The sequence below is a fragment of the Gopherus evgoodei genome, chromosome 6 (genome assembly GCF_007399415.2).
Source record: "Gopherus evgoodei ecotype Sinaloan lineage chromosome 6, rGopEvg1_v1.p, whole genome shotgun sequence".
Classification (NCBI taxonomy): Eukaryota; Metazoa; Chordata; order Testudines; family Testudinidae; genus Gopherus; species Gopherus evgoodei.
The window spans coordinates 114,898,118-114,922,743 of record NC_044327.1 but is presented as its reverse complement, the minus strand read 5'-3'; the positions used below and the strand labels follow the sequence as shown (position 1 = coordinate 114,922,743).

The 24,626-nt window shown below is 39.5% G+C and overlaps 1 protein-coding gene across 6 annotated transcripts in view; it reads left to right on the top strand.

Moving 5' to 3' along the window:
• Nucleotides 1-24,626, top strand: part of ZNF532 (zinc finger protein 532) — a 97,139-nt gene that overhangs the window by 28,026 nt on the left and 44,487 nt on the right. For 4 of the 6 annotated variants that reach the window (XM_030567494.1, XM_030567497.1, XM_030567496.1 and 1 more), the window contains exons 3-4: nucleotides 10,206-10,367; nucleotides 20,835-23,185. In XM_030567494.1, coding sequence (XP_030423354.1) covers nucleotides 20,855-23,185 — 2,331 coding nt within the window. In that variant the 5' untranslated portion in view covers nucleotides 10,206-10,367; nucleotides 20,835-20,854. The remainder of the gene's footprint in view (nucleotides 1-10,205; nucleotides 10,368-20,834; nucleotides 23,186-24,626) is intronic. The other 2 variants (XM_030567493.1, XM_030567498.1) reach the window with 1 other exon arrangement.

Below are 24,626 nucleotides of genomic sequence, written 5' to 3'. Positions count from 1 at the left end.
GATAGTTTAAGTCCCAGGCAGACTGCGAAGAGCTACAAAAGGAGCTCTCAGAACTGGGTGACTGGACAACAAAGTGGCAGATGAAATTCAGTGCTGATAAATGCAAAATAATGCACGTTGCAAAATATAATCCCACCTATACATGTAAAATGATGGGGTCTAAATTAGCTGTTACCACTCAAGGAAGAGCTCTTGGAATCATTGTGGATAGTTCTCTGAAAACATCCACTCTATGTGCAGTGGCAGTCAACAAAGCGAACAGAATGTTGGGAATCATTAAGAGAGGGATAGATAATAAGACAGAAAATATCATATTGGCTCTCTCTATAAATCCATGATACGCCCGCATCTTGACTACCCTGTGCAGATGTGGTTGCCCCATCTCAAAAAAGATATATTGCAATTGGAAAAGGTTCAGAAAAAGGCAGCAAAAATAATTATGGGTATGAAATGGCTCCCGTATGAGGAAAGATTAATAAGACTGGGACTTTTTAGCTTGGAAAAGAGACAACTAAGGAGGGATGTGATAGAGGTCTATAAACTGGTGACTGGTGTGGAGAAAGTAAATAAGAACGTGTTATTTACTCTTTCTCATAACACAAAAACTAGGGGCCACCAAATGAAATTAATAGGTGGCAGGTTTAAAACAAAAGGAAGTCTTTTTTCACACAACACACAGTCAGCCTCTGTAACTCCTTGCCAGAGGTTATTGTGAAGGCCAAGAAAATAACAGGGTTAAAAAAAGAACTAGATAAATTCATGGAGAATAGGCCTATCAATGTCTATCAGCCAGGATGGACAGGGATATTTTCTGTACCTTCTGTTTGCCAGAAGCTGGGAATGGGTGACGGGATCGATCTCTTGATGATTACCTGTTCTGTTCGTTCCCTCTGGGGCACCTCGCATTGGCCACTGTTGGAAGACAGGATACTGGGCTAGATGGACCTTTGTTCTGACCAAGTATAAATGTTCTTATGTTCTTATGTCCCTGGGTCCTATAGCATCTTCTGCGTTTTTTCCTGGGATGGGATCTGTCAGAGGTCCCACCACACACTGTCAGAAAAGCAAGCTTAATTCATATGATCCACTTCACTGGTGTTACTCTCTGTTATGCAGTGGTCTCTTGAAAGCATTTCGGCACTCTGCTAGAAGACCAGTATCCAGGCTTAAAGAACTCCTACATTCTTTGGAAAGCTTCTGAGAAAAAATCTTGGAGTGATCAGTAGACAAAGTAGTGGCTGAATTTTGAGAGAAGCTGAGAAAACGCTTCTCGTAACTCAAGTAGTATGAAAGGGATTTCAAGTCCTTTTACAAAAGCAGGAAGTCCTTTGCCGGGTAGTCGGAATAGACAACCAGTACAAAAGAGGGAAATCAAACAGGTCTAGAGGAGGTAGGACTAGGAGAGATCTCATTCTGTATCACCCCCTCTGAAGTGAGAGTCCCTGATTTGAATACTAAATGGCCCCTCATCGCATTGGTCAGATGGGTTCAATAAATAATCAAGAATGGATAGGCTATAAAATTAAATCAGTATCCCCAAACACAAGTTGTTTTTATGTACTGCACCCCAAAATTGGTGGAGAGCAGACATGAAGGAAGTTGCATTTCAGGGTAATTGTCCACCATTCTAAGACTGGGCAGAAATGAGTGGTCTTGAACTTCAAACTTTTTCTGTTCTGTTAATCTGAGATACATATCCGTGTTTGCACATCTCACAGAATATTTTTCAGACTTAAGTATGGTTTTAACCATTTTATATTCTAGGTGTTTCCGCTTGCTCTCTCAAGTGCACTACAAATCTTTACCAAAGCACTTGTAGCCTTAGTGGCAGCCCTCAGGCAGAAGGGTTTTCACTTTTACCTGTCTCCTAATTTGGGCTCCATTCATGGAGAAAGTGAAAGCAGATATTCTGTGAATAATCCATTCTTGGGAGATCATGGTTTCATGACAAATCAGGATGTCACCTTATCCCTGTTGTAATGGACTTTGCAAACTGCACATTAGGCCAGGGCAGGAGTAGAAGTCAGTGGTCTGGCCTGCAGGCAGATTGCTGTTGATTTTATCCTAAAACACCTACCAGAAATCATGCTTGGAAGTAGAGCTCTCCAGGATGAAGGAATAATCAGGAAGGGACCTTGAGATAAAAGGGAGGAATCAGGGTTCAAATGCCTGGCTGTTGTGATAGAGCCAAAATGTAATTTAAGTTGGGAAGGTATTGGTCCCAGATGCCTGAGAACAACAGCCTGCCTAAAAGAGGGAAGAGCAGTAGCAGTGCTTTATCCTGGGGTGAAGGAAAGCTCTGACTACAAACTTTTCATCCACTCAGCAAGTGGGAATACTGGCCACTTGCATGTATGTGAGTTTTTCCTGTTTAGAGTTGAGTTCACAGACTGTTTGAAAGTCCAGTGAATGGGAAAGACCCATAGTAGGAAGGGAGAGAGCCTGGATGTGAGATACAAGTAAACTTTAAAAGCAGCAAAGAATCCTGTGGCACCTTATAGACTAACAGACGTTTTGGAGCATGAGCTTTCGTGGGTGAATACCCACTTCCTCAGATGCATGTAATGGAAATATCCAGGGGCAGGTATATATATGTGTGCTAGCAAGCAAGCTAGAGATAACGAGGTCAGTTCAATCAGGGAAAACTTTGTTTTACCTGATGTTTTTCACCAAGCATCCAGGCTCACCATTCCTACCCACCTGTACTGGGAATTGATCTACCTTCTTTTGACAGACATTTAGAACTATGCCTTATGTACTCTTTTGGTGAAGTTTAAACATTTAACCTTAACCACGCCTAATGTTACAGCATGCAAGTTCTTTTGAGCCATTTTTCAGCTTTGGAAGCAAACTTAACTGAATTCTTAGTGAGGGAGGAACAAAATTCCTGTTTTGACGTGGACAATTTCAGTCTTACACAGTATTTTATCTGAGGACTTTTATTATGGTGCTATTGTCATATGTAAAAAGTTCAAAATGTATAATTAAAAGAAAATCTTAAACTAAACAGATTTTAACTCTCCCAGAGCTCCCCAAATCAGTTAAATGGATATTTTCTTAAATTTCTAGAATTTTTGAGGGGTTAGCTAGTAATTGGTATCTCTCCTTACATATTCTCTTTGAGGAACATCAGCATTGTCCTTCTGGTAAGGCAACCTTGAATCATGGCTGACAATACATAGCACAAAGCCAAGGGGTCTAAGCAGCATGACAATTTCCTTCTAGCCATGTACTGAAGGCGAGTTCCCCGTTAACATGTTGTCCCTCCCTTTGGTGTGCCAACCAGTGTAGACTCCATGCTAATTTGCAATTCAGCGAAGACCTTGCTGAATAGAAATGTAACTGAGTGTTGGTCTACAAAGGGAATTCACTGAGTTCAAGCACACTAGCAGATCCACTATACATAAGCAGATGTAATAGCTTGCAAATATCTTTAGTCCTCAAAGTCTCAAGGATCTGCCATAGTGGGTGTTTTAGTAGCTTTTATGTCTCCTACCTCCTTTACAGATGATGAAGAGAAGATCTATACTTAGCACTAAGGAAAGGAAGCAGTGTAGCTGTTTGGGGCAGGGACTGTCTTTTTATTCTGTAGGTACCACGCTTTGCACAATGGGATCCTGGTCCTTCACAGGGGTTCCAAGGCACTATGATTATATTACTAATAAGTTATTCAAGGCTTCAGTTGCTTTCTTTTTGCTTCCTGCTGGTGTATGATAAACGACAATTCTAACTTATTATTTTCATCCATGGACATTTTACATATAGCTTTGTGTTCCAGAAATGTTAAACTGGCTGTGTTTGCCTAGGAAGAAATAGATTTTAAGGCTAGGTGGGACTGTTTAACTATCATTTTAATCTATGCTGAAGTCCTGAAGGATGTTGGCCAAAGAACCTCACCCAATAATTACTATTTCAATCCAATAACTTCTGTTTGAACTCTAGCATATCTTTTAAAAAAAATCCAGTCTTGATTTATATAGGTAGGATTTGTGCCCATGAAGGTGTCATTCCTCTCCTTATCCTAATTCCTCCTTTCTGATCACTGCTGTCCATTCTGCAATAGCTTCCCTGACCAAGCCTAATACAGGTATCAACTGCTGCCTCAAAGGTGGAATTGCTGCAGATGCAAATCTTCAATCCCCATCTCTGATTCTTAAAGAAACAGTATAAGGCCAAGAAAATAGAAGACCAGATGAAAAACACAAATGTCCTCAGTGATTTGGATGAACTTTAAAAATGGTCTATTTTCATTTATAATCAAAGAGTCTATCCTTGGCTCTGGGCACTTTTAATATTTATAAAATACACAGTACAATATATAAAATTCACATTATCGCATTCAACACAGCCACTGCCAATGAACCTATAATAACTCCCACATACGTTGTGACTTCATTCTCTCCCTCAACTAGCTCCCTTCCCAAATATCTGAGCATTTATGGACTTTTCAGCATGCCTGGATAATCATCAATGTTGGGGTCTGGCAGACCGAGTGGAGCAAGTTCTTGAGTCTAGGATGCTTCAGGAAAAAATAATAACCTGCCAGAAAGCCCCACCAATTTTTTAAAAACAAAGCGGGCTTGAGCATATTCACTGATCTAACATGCAGAGGTTTATTCTAGTCAGAGAAATCATCTCAGATAGGCAGTTCCCAAATTCTTCAGGGCTTTAAGTTTTTTTAAAAGTCCTTTTAAAGTCCATTCTGAAATCAGCAGGCAGCCAGAACATATCTGGGAGCATTGATACCATGTGCTGTCAGTGAGAAACATGGCCAATAAGTAGGTTGCCACATTCTTTGCTAGCTTCAGTTTCTAGATGGTCTCAAAATGTATCTCTATTTAGAGCACAGCCGGTTAATACAGTCTTGAGGTGGCAAAGGCATGTATTGCTGTAGCAAGATTCTCAAATGAAAGAAAGTCAGTCATCTTACCATAACAGATGGAATATCTGGCTACAGCTCCTATCTGAATAGCCTAGGATCTAGCAGGATCCTTAAATTGCAAATGTGCATATAATCTTCAGTTTTTATGGCCATGTCTTGCATTTACCAACGTTAGGTTTATCTGGATTAAACATCAGTCTGTTAGCTCTCCTCTAATCCCCAATTTTATGCAAGCACTAGGAAACGTATACAGAAAATTCCCTCTGGAACATTAATTGCTAGGAGTGACAGACATGGTTAAGGTAGAGACAAATTATTTTGATGTCCATGATTGTTGATCTTGGCTCACCTCTGCATTTCTTTTTACAGTAGTTTTATGGTAGTCTCTAAACCCTTATTCTTTCTGACTGTCATCATTTTTGCTCTGTGAACTTTTTTGTATCTTTCTGGTAATGAGGGTCCAGTACTGAATTAATATTCTAGACGTTGCTATATCAAAGCCATATTGAGACTACTAACCTTCTTGGTTTTTTACATGAAGCCTTTATGTCTGTATCAGCAAGGTAAGGGTGTGATTCCCCTCCTCATGTACACTACTCACACTAGTTCCTATGAAGCTAGTCCAAGTATAAATAGCAGTAGGACTAGTAGCAGCAGTAGAAGCATGGTTGAGCCGTGCTGAGTACATACCCACCTGGGTGGGTATATATTTGGCATGGTTCAACTGTTCCTCCGCTGTTGCTGCCAGTGTTACGGTGGCTACACTGCTTTTTGTGCTCGTATTAGCTCAATGAGAGGTAGGGTAAGTATGTGTACACGAGCAGGGAAATTACACTCCTATATGGCAATGTAGACATAGCCTACAACATTTATCATAAAGATGCATTGTCCTCTTTTGCTACCAGATCACACTGCACAACCAAGATTTAATTTGCAGTCCAGTGTTGACCTTCAGGGTACATCTACACTGCAACATAAGCCAAGGGTTAGTCTATGAACCTTGGGTTTGCAAGCCCAGGCCTTGAACCTCCACGCTGCATATTGATTCTGGGTTTAGAATGTCTGGAGCTCGGCCTCAGACCTAGGGCTCCAGCTTCCAAACTGCAGTACTGAGTCACACCTGAGTCAAACCACTATCCCAGGCTTCCTAGCACCCTCTCCAGATGTGGCTGCTTTAGGCTTTGGTTTATTCCGCAGCATGGGAAAACTTGGCTGTCCACCATGCATGTACAAGAAGTTCCCAACAGATCCTGCCAAATTATCTTTTGGGTCTGCATTCTCCCGGCAACAGGAGCAGTAATACTGGGAGGAGCCACCATTTGAAGAGCTTCTCTTGCTTACGCTTTCACTCCTGTTTCAGCAAATGGGCAGAGCATCCATTAGATGCCATTGGACATTCTGGCAGCAGATTATGGTGGAGGAGGAGGAGGATGATAGACGTGGAAAAATGGAACTGGCTGATGCTGTTTGTGGCTGTTGGTGTAGCTGTTGATGTCTGTGTAGATACGCATTCCTAGAGCCCAGCCACAAGCAGAGATTAATGGGATCACATCATCATGCAGACCCGGAATAACCAGCAGTGAGTCCAGACTTCCGCAGAAAGAAAGTTAAATTTCTGGAGCTTTGTGAGCAGTTTGCCGTACCCTCCAGCATCACAACAAATGCATATGTGCGGTCATACGAGTCAAGAAGTCGGTTTCTATAACCGTCTGAAAGCTGGCTTATAACCCAGGCTAATAAAGGTCCATTACTAACCAGTTTGGCGTTGGAAAGTCAGTTGTGGGTAAAGTGTTCATGGAGGTTTCGGTGCCAATCAGGCTTGTGGTTTACCCAAACAGGCCAAAACAATATTCCTGAAGTAACTGTTGGTTTTGAGAGAATGGGGTTTCCAGACTGCGCCGGGGCCATGGACTGGACTCATGTGCCCATTGTTTGCCCTCTTCAAGGAACATGTGAGTACATAAATTGCAGAGGGTTCTACATTATTATGCAGGCCCTTGTGGACCACAGAGGCCTATTTATGGATGCTAGTATGGGCTACTCTGGAAAAGTTCATGATGCCATGGTTTTCTGGTGGTCAGGAGTCTACAGTAGACTGGGATACTATTCCCACCAAATGACATTATCGTAAATGGAGTTACTGCCCCCACTGTTATCGTGGGGGACCTCACATATCCCCTTTTGCCTTGAGTATGAAACCATATCCAGATCTCAGAGGGACCAGCAAAAGAACATTGTTATATTCTTAGCAGATGAAGAATGGCAGTTAAATGTGTATTTGGCAGACTGAAATCCCACTGGCACTGTTTACAGACACATTTGGAAGCCTTTGTCATGAATGCTGTCCATATTATTGTGGCTTGCTGTGCTCTTCATAATACTTGTGATGCCAAAGGTGAGCCATGTGCCTGTCCATGGAGCTCTTACAGTAATGGATTGCTGAACTGGTGCAATCAACCAGAAAGTCCACCTATCACAGCTAGGACAGTATGCATCTAGGCACACAAATCAGGGATGCTCGGTGCTCCCACATCATGGACTTATGGAAGAGGGAGAATACTAAATTTATGAATATGCTTGCACAGTCTTTACATCTTGCAATGAAATGTATGTGGGAGGTTGATAGCCGTGCACTGTAGTTATGAATATAATGACAGCTTATGAAGTAGCAAGCACTGGATTTTAGAGTATGGCTTGATTTAGAGAAATTTATTGAGAAATAATGATTGCGTACAACTTCCGAGTTGTCCCTTTTTATGTGATAACCTTTTATTATTTGAAGTACACATTACATGATATAATGCAGTGATGCCAATAAAATTTCGTAGTAAAATAAACTTTATTTTTTGAAGATTTATTAGAAACACACAATATTAAACCAAATTGTTTGGAACTGATCGCACTATCAACTCCTACTGTTGAGTGTCTCTGGCCCCCATTCTCCTTTGCCTTTCTTCTACCTTTAGTGTGTACTTGGTGCCACAGCAGGTGGGCGGAGCTGTTCACAGGGGCAGAGGTCAGCAAGTGGTTGTATGTATGCAAGGAGGAGGGGGCCAGCATGGACTGGAGATCTGCATGTGGTAGATTTGCCGTATCCAACTGCTGTTAAGTCCTGATTGCATGGGCCAGTCAACCATGGAATTGTCCAAAGTGTTCCCGGTCTGCAGCACATGGAACCACAGAGGGGGACTACGGCCATGGTGCAGGTGCAGCAAGAGGCTGTATTCTGATGACTAAAAGCATAAGGTCTCAAACAGGTCTTTCGGCTGAGCTCTTTCTTTTTTTCCTCAACTTTTATATTCCTCCTCCAGAAACTGTGCTGCACACCTGCCTTATGTACTGAAACTCTGTCCTCTCGCTCTGCAGCCTGCCTGTGTCTTTCCACTTGCCGCAAATCTTTCTCCCTCTGGCACTGCACCTGCTTATTGGTCCAGAATGTCCAAAAACATTTCTGCTTGGACTGGTCTGTGACAGTTCTGCATCCCAGGGGCTTGCTGGAGTGGGCCTATGCTACTGAGGTGGCAGGACCATCAGACATTGCAGGACCGTCAGAGCTGGAAGAGTCTAAAAGCAGATATCAGACTGTGTGCATTATTATTTGTGTTTCCCAGAGAGGTTCAGTGCCTCGTGAAACAACAAGCTAAAAATGATCTTTTGTAACCTGAGCTCGTATAGATTCTGAGAGGAATGCCTCAGCTCCCAGAAGCTCCTTTGACAAAATTCAGTTAATCACAGTGAAGAGACTGCACAGACAATGGTAAGTTACAATTTACTATGATTTTGTTTAAAAGTTACAGAGCTCCTTGACCTTTTGGGGATTGTTGAAGGGCTGGTGTAGCTTTCTACGTAAACCTTCTCTATACTTTCAGGCATTCCACATTCTTGAGGACATCACCAATCCTAGAGGTCCCAGAATGGCGAAGGGGGATTTTATTCCAAGCTGCTGGTGGCAAGACAGTTGTGTCTGAGACAGAGGTGTTTCTTGACAGAACAGCATATGTACGAGTGGAGTGGGCTGTTGACCTATAGAGGAGGGCCTGGAAAATATTCCCTTCCCTGAAATTTGTCTGAGTATCTGGAGTCCCTACTACAGGGAAAAAGTGCTGCTTCAGTGCCCAGGATTGGATCAGAATTCATGAGGGAATCAACAGAATGCTGCACAATTGTCCACATAGATGATTGTCTCCCTACAGCTCTGTACAGCACTCATAGGCTGTTCTGAATGCATCTACCCAGGAACTATGCGTAAACACACATTCCGTCCTCCCCCATCTTCTTGGCACATTTCTGTACTGCATACAACCTCCTGGTTGTACTCCAGACATTGATTTTGTCACCCATGGACTACACTTAACCTCCCCAACAGTGGACAATTTTCTGTTTACTGGGGACTTGTTATGATGTGGCATGCCTGATTTGTACAATGTGGTGTATTAAAAGTGAAAGTATTGGTTCTTATTTTATACACCCTGGCACATCTCTGTAAGCATGTGTGAGTTTGTAGTAAAAATTTAGTTTTAAATGCTTGTTTCATTGTTCTTTGTATTTCCTTGAATCATGGGTGCCAACTTTCCCCGGCACCAGTGGGGGCTCGTGCCCCCCCGGCCCTGCCCTGACTCCACCCTTTCCCCACCCCTGCCCTGCCCTCATTCTAACCCCTTCCCCAAAGTCCCCGCCCCAACTCCACCCCTGCCCTGCCTCTTCCCCGAGTGTGCCACTCCCTTCCCCCCCCCCGAGTTGTGTGAAACAGCTGTTTCATGGCGCAAGCACTGGGAGTGGAGGGAAAAAGTGGGCACATGGCGCATTTGAGAGGAGGCGGAATGAAGGCAGAGGTCAGCTGGGCGGGGAGCTGCCGGTGGGTGCCGAGTACCCACCAATTTTTCCCTGTGGGTGCTCTAGCACCAGAGCACCCATGGAGTCGGCACCTATGCCTTGAATCCCTTGTGGTGTGTGTCTGGAGGAGCTTATGCCACAGCGCTAGGTATTAGCAGATATATGTTGGTGCCCATAGCTTGCAATAAATTTTGTACTGGGTTATAAATAGGAAATTCCTCCCATCCCTGTGTTAATAATAACAAACATGGAGCCAGAAACTTAACAAGCTCCGGGACTACTTCTGTCTTTTGCATTTCTGATGCTGCATTCTCTTTAGTAACTTTGTAATTCTGTTTAACAAAAGAAAAAAATCATGTTTCTTTGCTGCTGCTTATTGCTAAGGTTCAGTTATCTGTTAATTTGTTCTCTTGTTACTGTGAAGACTGTGTTAAAAGCCACATTTATAACTATATCAAGCATTTTACAATTTTCCGTTATTTCTGTTTAGAAACCACCCTTCATTATGGATTTGAAACTGCCTGGAATTCGTCCCAATACAACAGCGCCTTCTCTAAGGGCAACTGCTGTCTTTGAACTAGTGTCCTTAAACTCGCTTTATCCACATGACTCGGGTCCTTCAAGCTGTTCCACACAGACATAATCTGCATTGGTATGGAGACCTATTGAAGTCAGTAGGGCTGTACATTGGCTCAGAAATCTGAGTGGGTGAAATAACTGGATGGGCACTGTAGTTTGTGCACAGGGTTCTACACTTTGCCTAATTTTGTGTGTTTTATTTTATTTTATTTTATTTTTATTGCAGTAGTGACTAGGAACCCTAGTCGTCGTCTAGGACTTGGTGCTGTACATTTCTTTATATTTTTATACTGAAATTCAAAACAGCTGTTAAAAATAACAAACTATGTTTTTATTTCATCTATTATATGTGTAGGATAACATGCAGTTAAGTCAGTGTTTCAGCTACAGGTGACTTTTTTAACATTAAAATTGGTTTTTACAATAGTATGAGCATTTGTATTAAATGTTTTAAAAGTAGGGCTGTGAAGCAATTAAAAAAATAATTGTGATTAATCACAATGTTAGAATACCAGTTATTTAAATATTTTTGGATGTTTTCTACATTTTCAAATTATTGATTTCAGTTACAACACAGAATATAAAGTTTATAGTGCTCACTTTATGTTTATTTTTAATTACAAGTATTTGTGCTGTAAAAAAAAAAAAAAACTCCAAAAGAAATAGTATTTTTCCCTTCACCTAATACAAGTACTGTAGTGCAATCTTTTTATCATGAATGTTGAACTTAGAAATGTAGAATTCTGTACAAAAAAAATTGCGTTCAAAAATAAAACAATGTAAAATTTTAGAGCCTACAAGTCTGATCGGTCCTACTTCTTGTTCAGCCTATTGCTCAGACTAACAACTTTATTTACATTATGCAGGGGCATAGGAATGTTTAGCATATCTGGCACATAAATACTTTTCAATACTGGCTACAAAAGTGCCATGCAAATGGCTGTTTTCACTTCCTGGGGACATTGTAAATAAGAAGAGGGCAGCATTATCTCCTGTAAATGTAAACAAATCTGTTTGTGTTAATGGTTGGCTGAAGAAGTATGACTGAGTGGACTTGTAGGCTCTGAAGTTTTACATTGTTTTGTTTTTGAGTGCAGTTATGTAACAAAAAATGTACATTTGTAAGTTGCACTTTCAGGACAAAGAGATTGCACTACAGTACTTGTAAGAGGTGAATTGAAAAAATATTGTTTTATTTATATAGTGCAAATATTTGTAATAAAAATATTGATTTCAGTTACAACATAGAATGCAGTATATATAAAAATGTACAAAAACATCCAAAATATTTAATAAATTTCAATTGGTATTCTGTTTAACAGTGCAATTAGAATAGCAATCACGATTAATTTTTTTAATTGCGATTAATTTTTTCGAGTTAATCGCATGAGTTAACGGATGAATCAACAGCCCTATTTAGAAGCAGATTATTTTTAGTATCATCTATATGATTTAATTATTTTTGTAGGGCCAAATTAATTTTTTAAAATAGAATTCTCAGCCCTCTTCATTAAAAGTCTACCATCTTTTGTGTCGATGTTTGAGTGGTCGATTACTATCGGTTTAACTGTATTTGGTCCATATTTTTTTCATTAGGGATAGAAATCACACTTTCCAGATTCAATTACCAGGGTCACATTTCTTATCTTTTTTGACAACTAGACAAACAAGTGTTTCTAATCTTCAATGTCTCCCTAATTCTCTGGCTTTTAAAAAATTATTGTCAATGGTTCGGTAAGTTATACTTTCCTTAACACAAATGGATGTCATTTGGACCACCAGATTTGAATACAGAAGAATTCAGTAATTTGCACTAATGGCTGGAACTATAATTTTGAATAAATTAATTTTGTAAATTTGTAATTAAGTGCACAAACAATAGAACAAGGCTACTGTTATTTCAAAATGTACTTTTTGTGCTTGAAAAGTGTAGTTTGTTTATATCAGTGTTTCTCAAACTGGGGTCACTGCTTGTGCAGGGAAAGCCCCTGGTGGGCCAGGCCAGTTTGCTTACCTGCCCCGTTCGCAGGTCCGGCTGTTTGGGGCTCCCACTGGCTGCGGTTTGCTGCTGCAGGCCAATGGGAGCAGCTGGAAGCGGCGGCCAGTATGTCTCTCGGCCTGTGCCACTTCATTGGCCCCCATTGGCCCGGTGCAGCGAATATCGCGGCCGGTGGAAGCAGTGATCGGCCAGACCTGCAGAGGGGGCAGGTAAACAGCCTGGCCCGTCAGGGGCTTTCCCTACAAAAGCGGCGACCCCAGTTTGAGAAACACTGGTTTATATGCTACAGTGCACCAGTATGTTTTGTAAAAGTAATAAAATCTTGAGTATAATACTTTGCTAACAGTCTTTACTGAGAAGGTGAATTATTCTGAATCAAGAAATGCAGATTGGAAAGTATGAATTAGTGAGGTAGAGTTGTGTATTATTTTCAAGAAGTGAATTTATTTAAATCAAAGCAATTTCAGATCACTTACTTCAATCATGATTTAAATCATTAATTTTAATCCTCTTTTGAATGTGTACTTTTTAGTTATTTTCCTAAAGAAAGATTAATTCACGTTATTTGTTAACTGTTAAAACGTTTTGATTGGGAACTAAATGTAGCCTTCATATTAAATTTGATCCTTCTTTTTGGTAACCAGGAGGATACACTATCTATACACATTAATTAAGCTGTTACATAAAGTGTAAGTTATATATATTCAAATTCTTATTTTTTACATTTTGCGTATGTTAGAAAATGGTGAATAATGCATTTCTTATTTACTAGATGGTTAATTTTTTAACATGTGAGCCTGTCAAGCTCTAGTTGGATAGAAATTCAGATCAATTAAAAATGCACACCACCAGTATTTTAAAACTTTTTGTTAAATAAAACTACCTTAAATATGGTGCATACATAACAAAAAAAAATTATGAAAGATTTCTTTGCACTGTAAACTAACCAATTTATTAAACAGAGGAAGTACTGTCTATAGTTAATAAATTGAACTGATTGTTTTTGGTCATCATGTCCTTCAGGATTTTAAAACGAGTAGATCTCATCCTCTCACACCTAGTTTTTTTTCTTCCCCCATAGATTGGAAGAGGAAAATAAATCCCAGTTGGTTTCTTAACTTTGAATGAACTAATCATTGAATTGAACTGGTTGACTAAACAAATACATTGTTTTCTGTGCTGCTGCAGAAGAGGCTACTCCTGTCAAAAGTTGATTTAGCATTTCAACAGTCTGATTCCAGGAGCTTAGCCAGTTCCTCCAGTTCAGTGTTGAATGTTAATTTTTTGTATTTAATTTACACAATTTTAATATAAGAAGCTTGGGCTATAATATAGGTTGTTGGTTGCAAATTGATTTTAAATAGGTTTATTTAAAAAACATTTAATTTAAATAAAAATCCAGGTTTGATTTTTTTTTAAAAAAAAGCTTCATTTTTATCGACCCTGTTTTCAGTCCAATTCTTGCTTTTTATTCATAGTAGGGCTGTCAAGCAGTTAAAAAAATTGCGAAATTAATTGCATGATTAATTGCACTATTAATAATAGAATACCATTTATTAGTATTTATTTAAATATTTTTGGATGTTTTGTACATTTTCAAATATATTGTTAATAATAGAATACCATTTATTTAAATATTTTTGGATGTTTTGTACATTTTCAAATATACTGATTTCGATTACAAGATTACAAAGTGCACAATGCTCACATTATATTTATTTATGTATATTTAGTTCTGATTACAAGTATGCTAAGCATATCTGGCACGTAAATACCTTGCAAGGCTAGCTACAAATGTCCCATGCAAATGCCTGTTCTCACTTTCCAGTGATATTGTAAATAAGAAGTGGGCAGCATTATCTCCCATAAATGTAAACAGACTTGTTTGTCTTAGCGAATGGCTGAAGTAGAAGTAGGACTGAGTGGACTTGTAGGCGCTAAAGTTTTGCATTGTTTTGTTTTTGAATGCAGTTATATAACAAAAAAAAATCTACATTTGTAAATTGCTCTTTCACGATGAAGAGATTGCACTACAGTACTTGTAAGAGGTGAATTGAAAAATAATGTGTCTTTTGTTTATCATTGTTACAGTGCAAATATTTGTAATAAAAAATAATATAAACTGAGCACTGTACACTTTGTATTCTGTGTTGTAATTGAAATCAATATATTTGAAAATGTAGAAAAACATCCAAAAATATTTAATAAATTTCAGTTGGAATTCGATTGTTTAACAGTGCGATTAAAACTGTGATTAATTTTTTTTTAGCTTATGCGTGAATTAACTGTGATTAATTGACAGCTCTAATTTATAGGTATTTTTTCAACCTCTTTATTATTTCCTAATTTTCCAAACTTTTTTTCTTGTTAAAGACAGATGTTAAAACTGATTTCACATACCTTGCCATTTTTAGTCGTCCTCATTTTATATGGTTCTTTTTTCTCAATAGAAGTATTCTCCCTTCTCTGCTATATTTGTGAAAACCCTTTTAATTCTTATCTCCTGTAGCTATCAGCAACTTGTTCTTCTTTCTCTGGTGCCACTCCCCTCATCACATGACATCTTTCCGACAAAGAGAACCATTTCTTCTCTGTATCCAGTTTTCTCTATTATCACCTCTGTCATTCCCCATTCCTTTTTTTGAAGACACTGTTAATTCTCAAAATTACAACCATTATACCACTGTTGGCCTCCAGAACAAAACCACCACCCATCCCCAAGTTAACGATGTGTTACTTAATGTTTCTCAGTACAGTACAGGAAGTAGTGATCTTATCTTTTAATGACATCATTTCCTACCACATCCTCAGTCCATTTTAATATCTCCTGCCTCTTCCTTAGCACTGAACCTACACTCCTTATTGTGGTCAGTCACTCCTTCCCACTGTTCTGATTTTGCCTCCCTTACACTACATTATTTTCGTCTTTGACCTCAGCACTGTATTTGACATTATTTGCTACATCAATCCTATGTTTTAAACATGATGGTGATATCTGATATTTTTTTGTCTTCCTAATAGCTATTGGAACATGGATTATAGGTCCACTAAAGGCTGTCCTTGAAAGTTCTAGCTGCATCCACTTCTTTGTGTACTGTTTCCAGCATGGATGTCCAGAGTCTCTTCTATCAGAGCACAAAGGATTTCTGAAATCCTATGCTGTGACTATGAAGAAAAGATTATTTACCTCCACAGTAGCATTTGCAAAGTCCATGGCAACTGAACCGATCTGAGGTGGCAGGCTAGTAAACGTAATGTGGTGATGGCTGAGCTTATTTAGTAGTGAGGAATTTTAGGGTTACTTTTTTTAAAAAGAGTTTTTTGTCAGGTACAAAATAAAAAATTATTGCTTAGATTAAATACTAGCAACATTTAATATGAAAATTCTAATTTATATTAAAACTTCCCTTTTAAACCCTGGGAAAGTCTCCAGCATCTCTCATTTGTTTGTCTGCTGAGCAGTCAATTCAACTGTCACAATTGTCAGCCATATCTTGCCATGGAATGGCTAGTTGTTGGTTCGCCAATAGTGGTGTACAGTAGAAGTGCTGATGTTCCCAGGCTACCCAAATCCTATTACAAGTATACTTGCAAATGTGATTCTCAGATGACTGCCTGCCATATGACAGCTAAATTCCTGGACTGCACAAGGTTGTCTCCTGATTTTCATAGCACATAGGGTTTTCCATATTAGATCAAACCAAAGATACCTCAGACCCAGTAGTATCCTATCTCCAGAAGTGGCCTATGCTTGATGTTTCAGAGGCATGTAAATACCCAAGCATCAGTAAGATATCTGGACATAGGTGCAGTCCTGGATGCAGTGTGTGTGGGGTGGTGAGTGGAAACTTCCTTCCTTCCCAAATACCTGTGCTGTGACCATGGCCTGAGATACTTGTAGCTATCAGCTGAATGGTAGACATGTGGGTTTTCAAAAGTGGCAGGATTGGACCAATAAAGGCATCTTCTAGTTGTATTTTAACTATCTGTGACGTATTATGTTCATGGTTAACGCTAACAAAGCTGGAGCCCCTGCAAAGCTATTTTATTGTTCCCCTTACATACAAGGGCCAGAATTCAATAATCAAGCTTCTTTCCTCTTTCCACCCCAAATACCTATGCTGTGACCATGGCCTGAGATACTTGTAGCTATCAGCTTAATGGTAGACATGTGGGTTTTCAAAAGTAGCAGGATTGAACCCTCAAGTCACTGTACAGACAAAATGGCAATTTCCCCGGTCTTTAGACTTTTATATTATCTGCCTTTCCTTTTGAAGGTGTCCATCACCAGTGTATCGGGGCACCAAACACAGCTATTAGACATGCATTATTTTGTTCCCAAACACTTGTACTTACTATAACAAGACTGTAGCCCATCTCAGGATGGATGGTCAGTTCATCTGTAAAAATCACATCTCAACACATCTGAAAAACTTTTAAGGGAGCTCAGTCATCTGGTAACACAAAATGAGTTACAGAAACTGAACACACATGTTTAAATGTCACAAGCAAACAATTCAATTCTGTTGCAACTCAGCCTTGATTATCTGAAATGTAGTCCTGTCCCCCACCGCCATCATCTTTTCAAGCTATGGTCTGGGGAGCCCTTCTGGGTGATCCATGGAACATAATCTGTCATATTAGCGAAACCTCTGTCATTCTTCAAAGTAGTGATGATTTCTTCCGGATGCGGCACAAGACTTGTAGGGCTGTTCTACATGGGGAACATTTTTTCTAAAATGCTACTCTCTGTTTCTAAAACTAGTTAAGCCAAACAGATTTTAATGCTGGCTGAAGCTTTAGGATAGATTCATTTTTAGATCCTGAACCATTTTTACTCAACTGGTGTCAAAAAGCAAATTTTGAACTAAGTGTCAAATTTAAGGTGAAGAGCAGAATCCTCAGCTTTTGCAGTTAAATACCTCAAGAGAACTGTAGCAGTGAGTAGCAGCATCAGTACAGCTGAAACAGGGATGGGGCTTAAGGTCTCTGTTAAACTTTTAAAAGTCTTGTCCTGGTTTACATTTTCATTGCTGCACACATACATAAGCTCTCTTTTGTGGTAAGTTTGAGAAAGAGAGTGCATAGGTCACTTCAGTGGAGCTGCACTGGTTTACATCCCCTAAGGCTCAGACCTTTGAATCTTCTTTGTATACCAGAAATGAAAGATATAGGCATGGGCTAGCCCAACTGGCTGATTATGTGGAGAATAAAGTCCTGAGGATAAAGGCGTGAAACAACATGTTTTGGATATTTCAGTACAGATGTAAGCACCAGAGAGGCAGGAAGGCTACTGAATAGTCACGGAGCTGCATACTGTAGTACCTGTATGCAGAATTATTGTTTTAAAAAAAGAAAAAAAACCCATTCAAACAGTCCTATCCTATTTCTCCTCTTCAAAAACAAACGGTCCCCCAAACAAAAAGAAAAACCCAACCACCACCACTATCACCACCACAATAACCTGGTAAATTTGTTTATTTTATTTTTGTTTAATACCTTATTTTATTTTACTTGTATCGCATCCTGAGTGTGCTTCAATAAACCTATTCTGAGCAGCTGGCTAGTGATATCTCTCCATGGGGAGATTAAGATATTTTAAATTCCACTGGAAACCAAAACTTGTGTATATGGTCTTTAGGAGATCCTGTGAATTTGTGGCCCAACATCCTGTTTTTCTCGGTTAGGTTGTCAATGAAATAGTTGAGAACTACTGCGTTCTTCCAACAAAGGCATCTTCTAGTTGTATTTTAACTATCTGTGATGTGTTATGTTCATGGTTAACGCTAACAAAGCTGGAGCCCCTGCAAAGCTATTTTATTGTTCCCCTTACATACAAGGGCCAGAATTCAATAATCAAGCTTCTTTCCTCTTTCCGCCCCAAATACCTATGCTGTGACCATGGCCTGAGATGGGAAGGAAAGTCTAGATATTATGTTTAGACCAGATATATGTATTCATGGAAGGAGTTAAGTGAGTAGTGAGTGAAGATTTCTGGTTAGTAGAAATAAAGAGGAATGTGTGATTTCCCCTAGTGATATACATGGATGATACTCGCAAATAGTACAAGGTGCTGAAGTTATGGCCAGAGAGCCCTCGTTCAGTAAGTAGCAACTTGTTCTGCATACCATGTGCTCATCAAAGCACTGGAGCACAAGCAATAAAAATGTCACTAGTACTTCATTCTGTCTCAGGTGGGAGCCCATGGCCTGACCCCTCCTGCAAATGTGGTAGCATTGTCTGATCCATCACTGCTCTTGTTCACTATATGTGACAGGACCCAGTACTCTCTTTTAATTTTATCCTGTCAAACAGCTCCTTTAATGGTAGCAAGCAGAGCCCTCTGCCTATCCTGCACAGGAAGTAAGCGTGCCACTAAGTTCAAGCTCCTGACTCTTTCATATCAGGTTTTCAGAGAGTTAGGACTTGTGTGCATGGGGAAATTGACAGGCAGCTATAACAGAAAATCCCTGCGTAGACACACTGTTCTGAAATAAATATAACTTTATTCTGAAGTAACTACTTTGCTTCCAAAGTATTTTGGAAGTAGAGTAGTTATTCCAGGCTAAATCACTTTTATTCTGGAATAGAGTGTCTACATGGGTATTAGTATTTCAGAATAGCTGTGCTGGTAAGTTTCCTCTGGGTAGACAAGGCCTTAGCCAAGAATCTTCTCAGATGCTTATGAATTTGCACAAGGCAGATCTATCCCCATCACTCAGTATTCTAAAGGCTGTAGTTGAACTTTTGTCCCTCTGAAGCTCCCAGGACAAACCCTGAGATTAGAGAGCTTTTGCTGCTTTGTTACAATCTCCAGGTCTGCTTCCTTACAGCCAAAAATGTTCTATTTTCATTAGCGAAAACTTGCTTGTCTTCCCAAATATCATTACTTTACAAATGAGGTCAATACGGTATTTTAGTCTAGGATGTCAAGTATCAGAGGGGTAGCCGTGCTAGTCTGGATCTGTGAAAAGTGACAGAGTCCTATGCCACCTTATAGACTAACAGACGTATTGGAGCATGAGCTTTCGTGGGTGAATACCCACTTTGTCAGATGAAGTCTAGTCTAGGATGTGTTTGTTTAAAGACCGTCTGAAAAATGTTACTGCATTACATCCATTGGTCAGGCAAACGATGTTGGTATGATATGTGTTTAAAAGCAGTTCAGTTAATAGGATTTTAACCCTAGAGTAGAGGGAGGGCAAAAGGTCCTTTGCAGGTATTCCTCATATTCTAACCTTGTGAAAATATTCTGGGGGCAGTTAGTTAATAACCCACCCTTTTGTAAACTCAAAGGAATTTCAATCTGCCTAGTTCTTGCAGAGAAAAAGGAAAGATTGCAGGACAGTGTCACAGTTAACAAAGGGCAGCCACCATAACAAAAGTACTTAACAGTCAATGGGACTACTCAGAGTACCTAAAGTTAAGCAAGTGTGTAAATCTTTGCAGGATTCGGGTCCATGGTGGGTGACTGGAAATAGTCTGTGAAATAGCTTATTGAGGTTAACTGTTTACTGTGAAGACAGTTCAAATGCCCAGGACTGCAAAGACCTCATGACCTTAATTGATTCAGTCACTAGATATGCTGTGTTGCTGTAGCCATATTGGTCCCAATGTGTTAGAGAAACCAGGTGGGTGAGGTAATATCTTTTATTGGCCCAACTTCTGTTGGTGACAGAGACAAGCTTTTGAGCTACATAGAGCTCTTCCTTAGGTCCGGGAAAGGTACTCAAGACTGTCACCAATAGTTTGATCTTGTATTTAGCTATGACACTCTTGAGTACCATTTCCAGACTTGAAGAAGAGCTCTGTGTAGCTCAAAAGCTTGTCTCTCATCAACAGAAGTTGGTCCAGTAGAACATATGACATCACCCATCTTGTCTAGTCAATAGATGTCAAATAGTGGGCAACACACCTCCCTCTCTACTCCTTTGTCTATTTATTTGCAGCAGAATTTATCAGCCTAAATATATAGACTAAATTGGAATTAATCTTGATGGAACTGTTTCATAGCTGTACTGAAAAGTGAGTTTTCTGGACATCCAAGTCATATAGAGGGAAGTGTGATGGAACAATGCATTTTTAAAAGTGCATTTGATCTACAGTCTTTGTGTATGTTCAATGATTTGCCTAACTGTGAAAAGTACAAATGTATAAGAGATCTAGGTTTTTAAGTTCTATAATGTAGAGGTGTCTGGCTTTTAAACACAGGAGTAGGGTGCTTTTGAAAGGAAAGTGTAAATCTAAAATAAAAGGGAAAATTATAATCCCCAAAGACTTCTTTTGTGCTGGTCTCACAGTGTAATCATTTGGCATGTTCGCTTGGACCTGGACAGCTATTGTATAATTTCTAATTTCTGAAAAGAAATTGTGATTTATAACACTTCTGTACATTCATGGGTGAAATAAGTGTATGGTAACACTTCGCAAAACTATTTGCAAACTATGTATAGGGGCATTATTTTTATTATATATATTGTTTTAAAATATGGTTTTGATGTTTTAATATACTGATATAAAGATTTTCTGCTCTTTTTACAGATTTGCTTCCAAACAAATACATGAACATGGGGGATATGAAGACTCCCGACTTTGACGACCTTCTTGCAGCCTTTGACATCCCAGACATGGTTGATCCTAAAGCAGCTATTGAGTCTGGACATGATGATCATGAAAACCACATAAAACAGAATGCTCACACAGATGAAGATTCTCATGTGCCATCATCATCAGATGTTGGTGTGAGCGTCATTGTGAAAAATGTACGTAATATTGATTCTTCTGAAGGAGTGGATAAGGATGGCCACCATTCCACAGGCAATGGCTTACATAATGGTTTTCTAACAGCATCTGCTCTTGAAAGTTATGGTAAAGATGAAGGGAAGTGTCTGAAAGAGGAGGGGTCAGCCTCTGAGAGTACTCTGAAAGACTCAGCTTTCAACCAGTTTAGCCCAATCTCAAGTGCTGAAGAATTTGATGATGATGAAAAAATAGAAGTGGATGATCCTCCAGATAAAGAAGAGATGCGTGCAAATTTCAGAGCAAATGTGTTAACAGGATCAGTTTCTCAGCAGGAATATGACAAACTAAAGATGCTTGGAGGGGAAAACTTGATTAAACCTGGAATTCCAGTTTCAAGTAATGTAGATAAAAACAAAGGTGTTAAAAGAGAAACAGAAACAAACTCAGTGAATTTAAGTGTCTATGAACCATTCAAAGCCCGAAAAATAGAGGACAAATTGCTAAAAGACAATTCTGAAAACAGGGTACTTGATGGAAAACTAGGTACTGAAAAAGGTGAAACAAATCTTGCTAGCATTTCACAGTCCAAAGCAAAGTCATCAGCAAAGCTTTCTTCATGCATTGCTGCAATTGCAGCACTGAGTGCTAAAAAGGCAGCTACAGATACTAGTAACGAATTACAGTCTACTTCAAGAGAATCTTCTCCATTACCAAAAGACATGAATGAAAGTCCCCGGGCTATTGAAAAATCACCTGAATCTCAGAGTCTTATTGATGGTGCTAAAAAACCATCTATAAGACAACCTGATAGTCCCCGAAGTGTATCAAGTGAAAACAGCAGCAAAGGGTCTCCATCTTCTCCTGCAGGGTCAACGCCAGCCATTCCAAAAGTTCGCATAAAAACCATCAAGACTTCCTCTGGGGAAATCAAGAGAACAGTTACAAGGGTGTTGCCAGAAGTTGATTTGGACTCTGGTAAAAAGCCAGAGCAAACTGCTTCCATGGTAGCTTCCATGACATCTCTCCTATCCTCTCCAACTTCTGCTGCTGTTCTTTCTTCTCCTCCTAGGACACCTCTCCAGTCAGCAGTTGTCACTAATGCAGTTGCATCTGCAGAACTTGCACCAAAACAGGTCACTATTAAACCTGTGGCTACTGCCTTTCTCCCAGTTTCAGCAGTTAAAACAGCAGGTTCACAAGTTATTAATCTGAAGCTTGCTAACAATACTACAGTGAAAGCCACTGTAATATCTGCTGCTTCTGTGCAAAGTGCCAGTAGTGCCATTATTAAAGCTGCTAATGCTATACAGCAGCAGACTGTTGTGGTGCCAGCATCAAGCCTAGCCAGTGCTAAACTTGTGCCAAAGACAGTCCATCTTGCCAACCTTAATCTTCTGCCTCAAGGTGCTCAAACCACCTCTGAACTCCGCCAAGTGCTAACAAAACCTCAGCAACAAATAAAGCAGGCAATAATTTCTGCAGCAGCCTCACAGCCTTCTAAAAAAGTGTCGCGAGTCCAGGTGGTATCATCTCTGCAGAGTTCTGTAGTGGAAGCCTTCAATAAGGTGCTGAGTAGTGTTAATCCCGTCCCAGTTTACGTCCCAAACCTCAGTCCTCCTGCCAATGCAGGTATAACGTTACCAACACGTGGTTACAAGTGTTTGGAATGTGGTGATTCGTTTGCTCTCGAAAAGAGTCTGACACAGCATTATGATAGGAGGAGTGTGCGAATTGAAGTGACGTGTAACCATTGTACAAAAAATTTAGTTTTCTACAATAAATGCAGTCTTCTTTCCCATGCTCGTGGACATAAGGAAAAAGGAGTTGTAATGCAGTGCTCCCATTTGATTTTAAAACCAGTCCCAGCAGATCAAATGATAGCGTCTCCTTCAAGCAATACTGTTGCATCTTCTACTCTTCAAAGCCCTATGGGAGTTGGCACACATACTGTAACCAAGATACAGTCTGGCATAACTGGAACAGTAATATCAGCCCCAGCAAGTACACCTATCATTCCAGCTATGCCTCTAGATGAAGATCCATCAAAACTCTGTAGACATAGTCTAAAGTGTTTGGAGTGCAATGAAGTTTTCCAAGATGAGACATCTCTTGCTACACATTTCCAGCAGGCTGCAGACACAAGTGGACAAGTAGAGTATCTTATGTTTAAATTCCAGTGTTTCAGCAGTAAGAATAGGAGATTTGAATATGTTTTTTGCTTTCACTTAAACATTCATACCTCATTTGAGAGAAGTAATAAATACTTGAAAAAATATTTTAAAAATAGGAAAAAAAACTGCAAGCACAAAATAGTGAATGTCATTGTTTTCAGAATTGGAGTATACTGTTAGAAAAATTTTACTCAATCCAGGTCTTAAAAGTTTACATCTGTAAGGGTGTTGGAGGTTTTTTAAATTAAGATTTAGCAAAGTTGTTTAGAACTGTGCCCTGAGATACTGATATTGGTAATGAGAATTTCTAGTGATCCTTTATTATGCTTTGGAATTTAAATATACAATGGAATCCACTTAATTGGCACCCTCCTTAACAGTACTCTCACTTAATGGGAACGATTGTCTTATGGTTGATTGTGTCTTTGATTTGATTTCAATTTTTATTACTTGTAGTGCGTAAGTGTGCTAGGCGCTTATTTGGGTGTTACAGTGATTCTAGGCAATGAATAAATGGCACACTAACTCTATTTAAATGATATGCCTGCTGTGTTTTGCGGGCCTTCTGAAAATAGGAGTGAAAAGTGATGTTTGCTAGCATATATTTCCAGCTGTGTGCCCATTTGTTTACTTGTTACTGCTTTCTTTCTCTCTTATGGTTGGTAAAATGAGTCAAATTTATCTTAATATAGTATTTAAAAAATGTTGTGTACATTGCATACTTTAAATAAAAACTTATTAAATAAAAGTGAAATAAACCAATGCACAATGTATTCTATAAGCCTCTGATAATTGAGACCATTGCTTAATTGGCATATTTGGATTTTCCCTGGGGTGTGCCAATTAAAAAGGATTCTACTGTATTTCAAAGCATTTCGCTGGCTTTCATGTTGCAACTTCCTGTTATGTGTGAATAGAAAGCCAGTAAATCCACTCAGATCGACAGAGACAGGAGTGTGGTATAACATTCTTCATCTTACGGACAATGGCAGGGGTAGACTTGCTGAGCTTTTGCACTTAGTAAGAAATCCTCTGATAGTACAGATGCAGATGGCTTCTACAAGGGCCTCCATATTATTTAAGACTCATTGTGGGACTGTGCTCCTGGGATGTCTGTGAAGCAACACTTTGTACACATCACCTCACGTAGCTAATCATATAAAGGTAGATGAGTGTGGAAACACTGAATCCAGGATTGCGTGGATAATGTGACACAGTAGCAGATGGTATTCCAGCTATTAGCTGGGATAATAGTTACAGAGGGCCTGTAGTGAAATCTCATGGCCTTACTCTGGTTTGCTATGTACGAATTCCCACCCTTTGAATGCTGTAGAGATTCCTGCATAAAGTCTGATTACTCAGGCTTTGGGTGAAGAAGATGGAATGGTGAATTTTCACCCTTAGGTCCCACTATAATTTT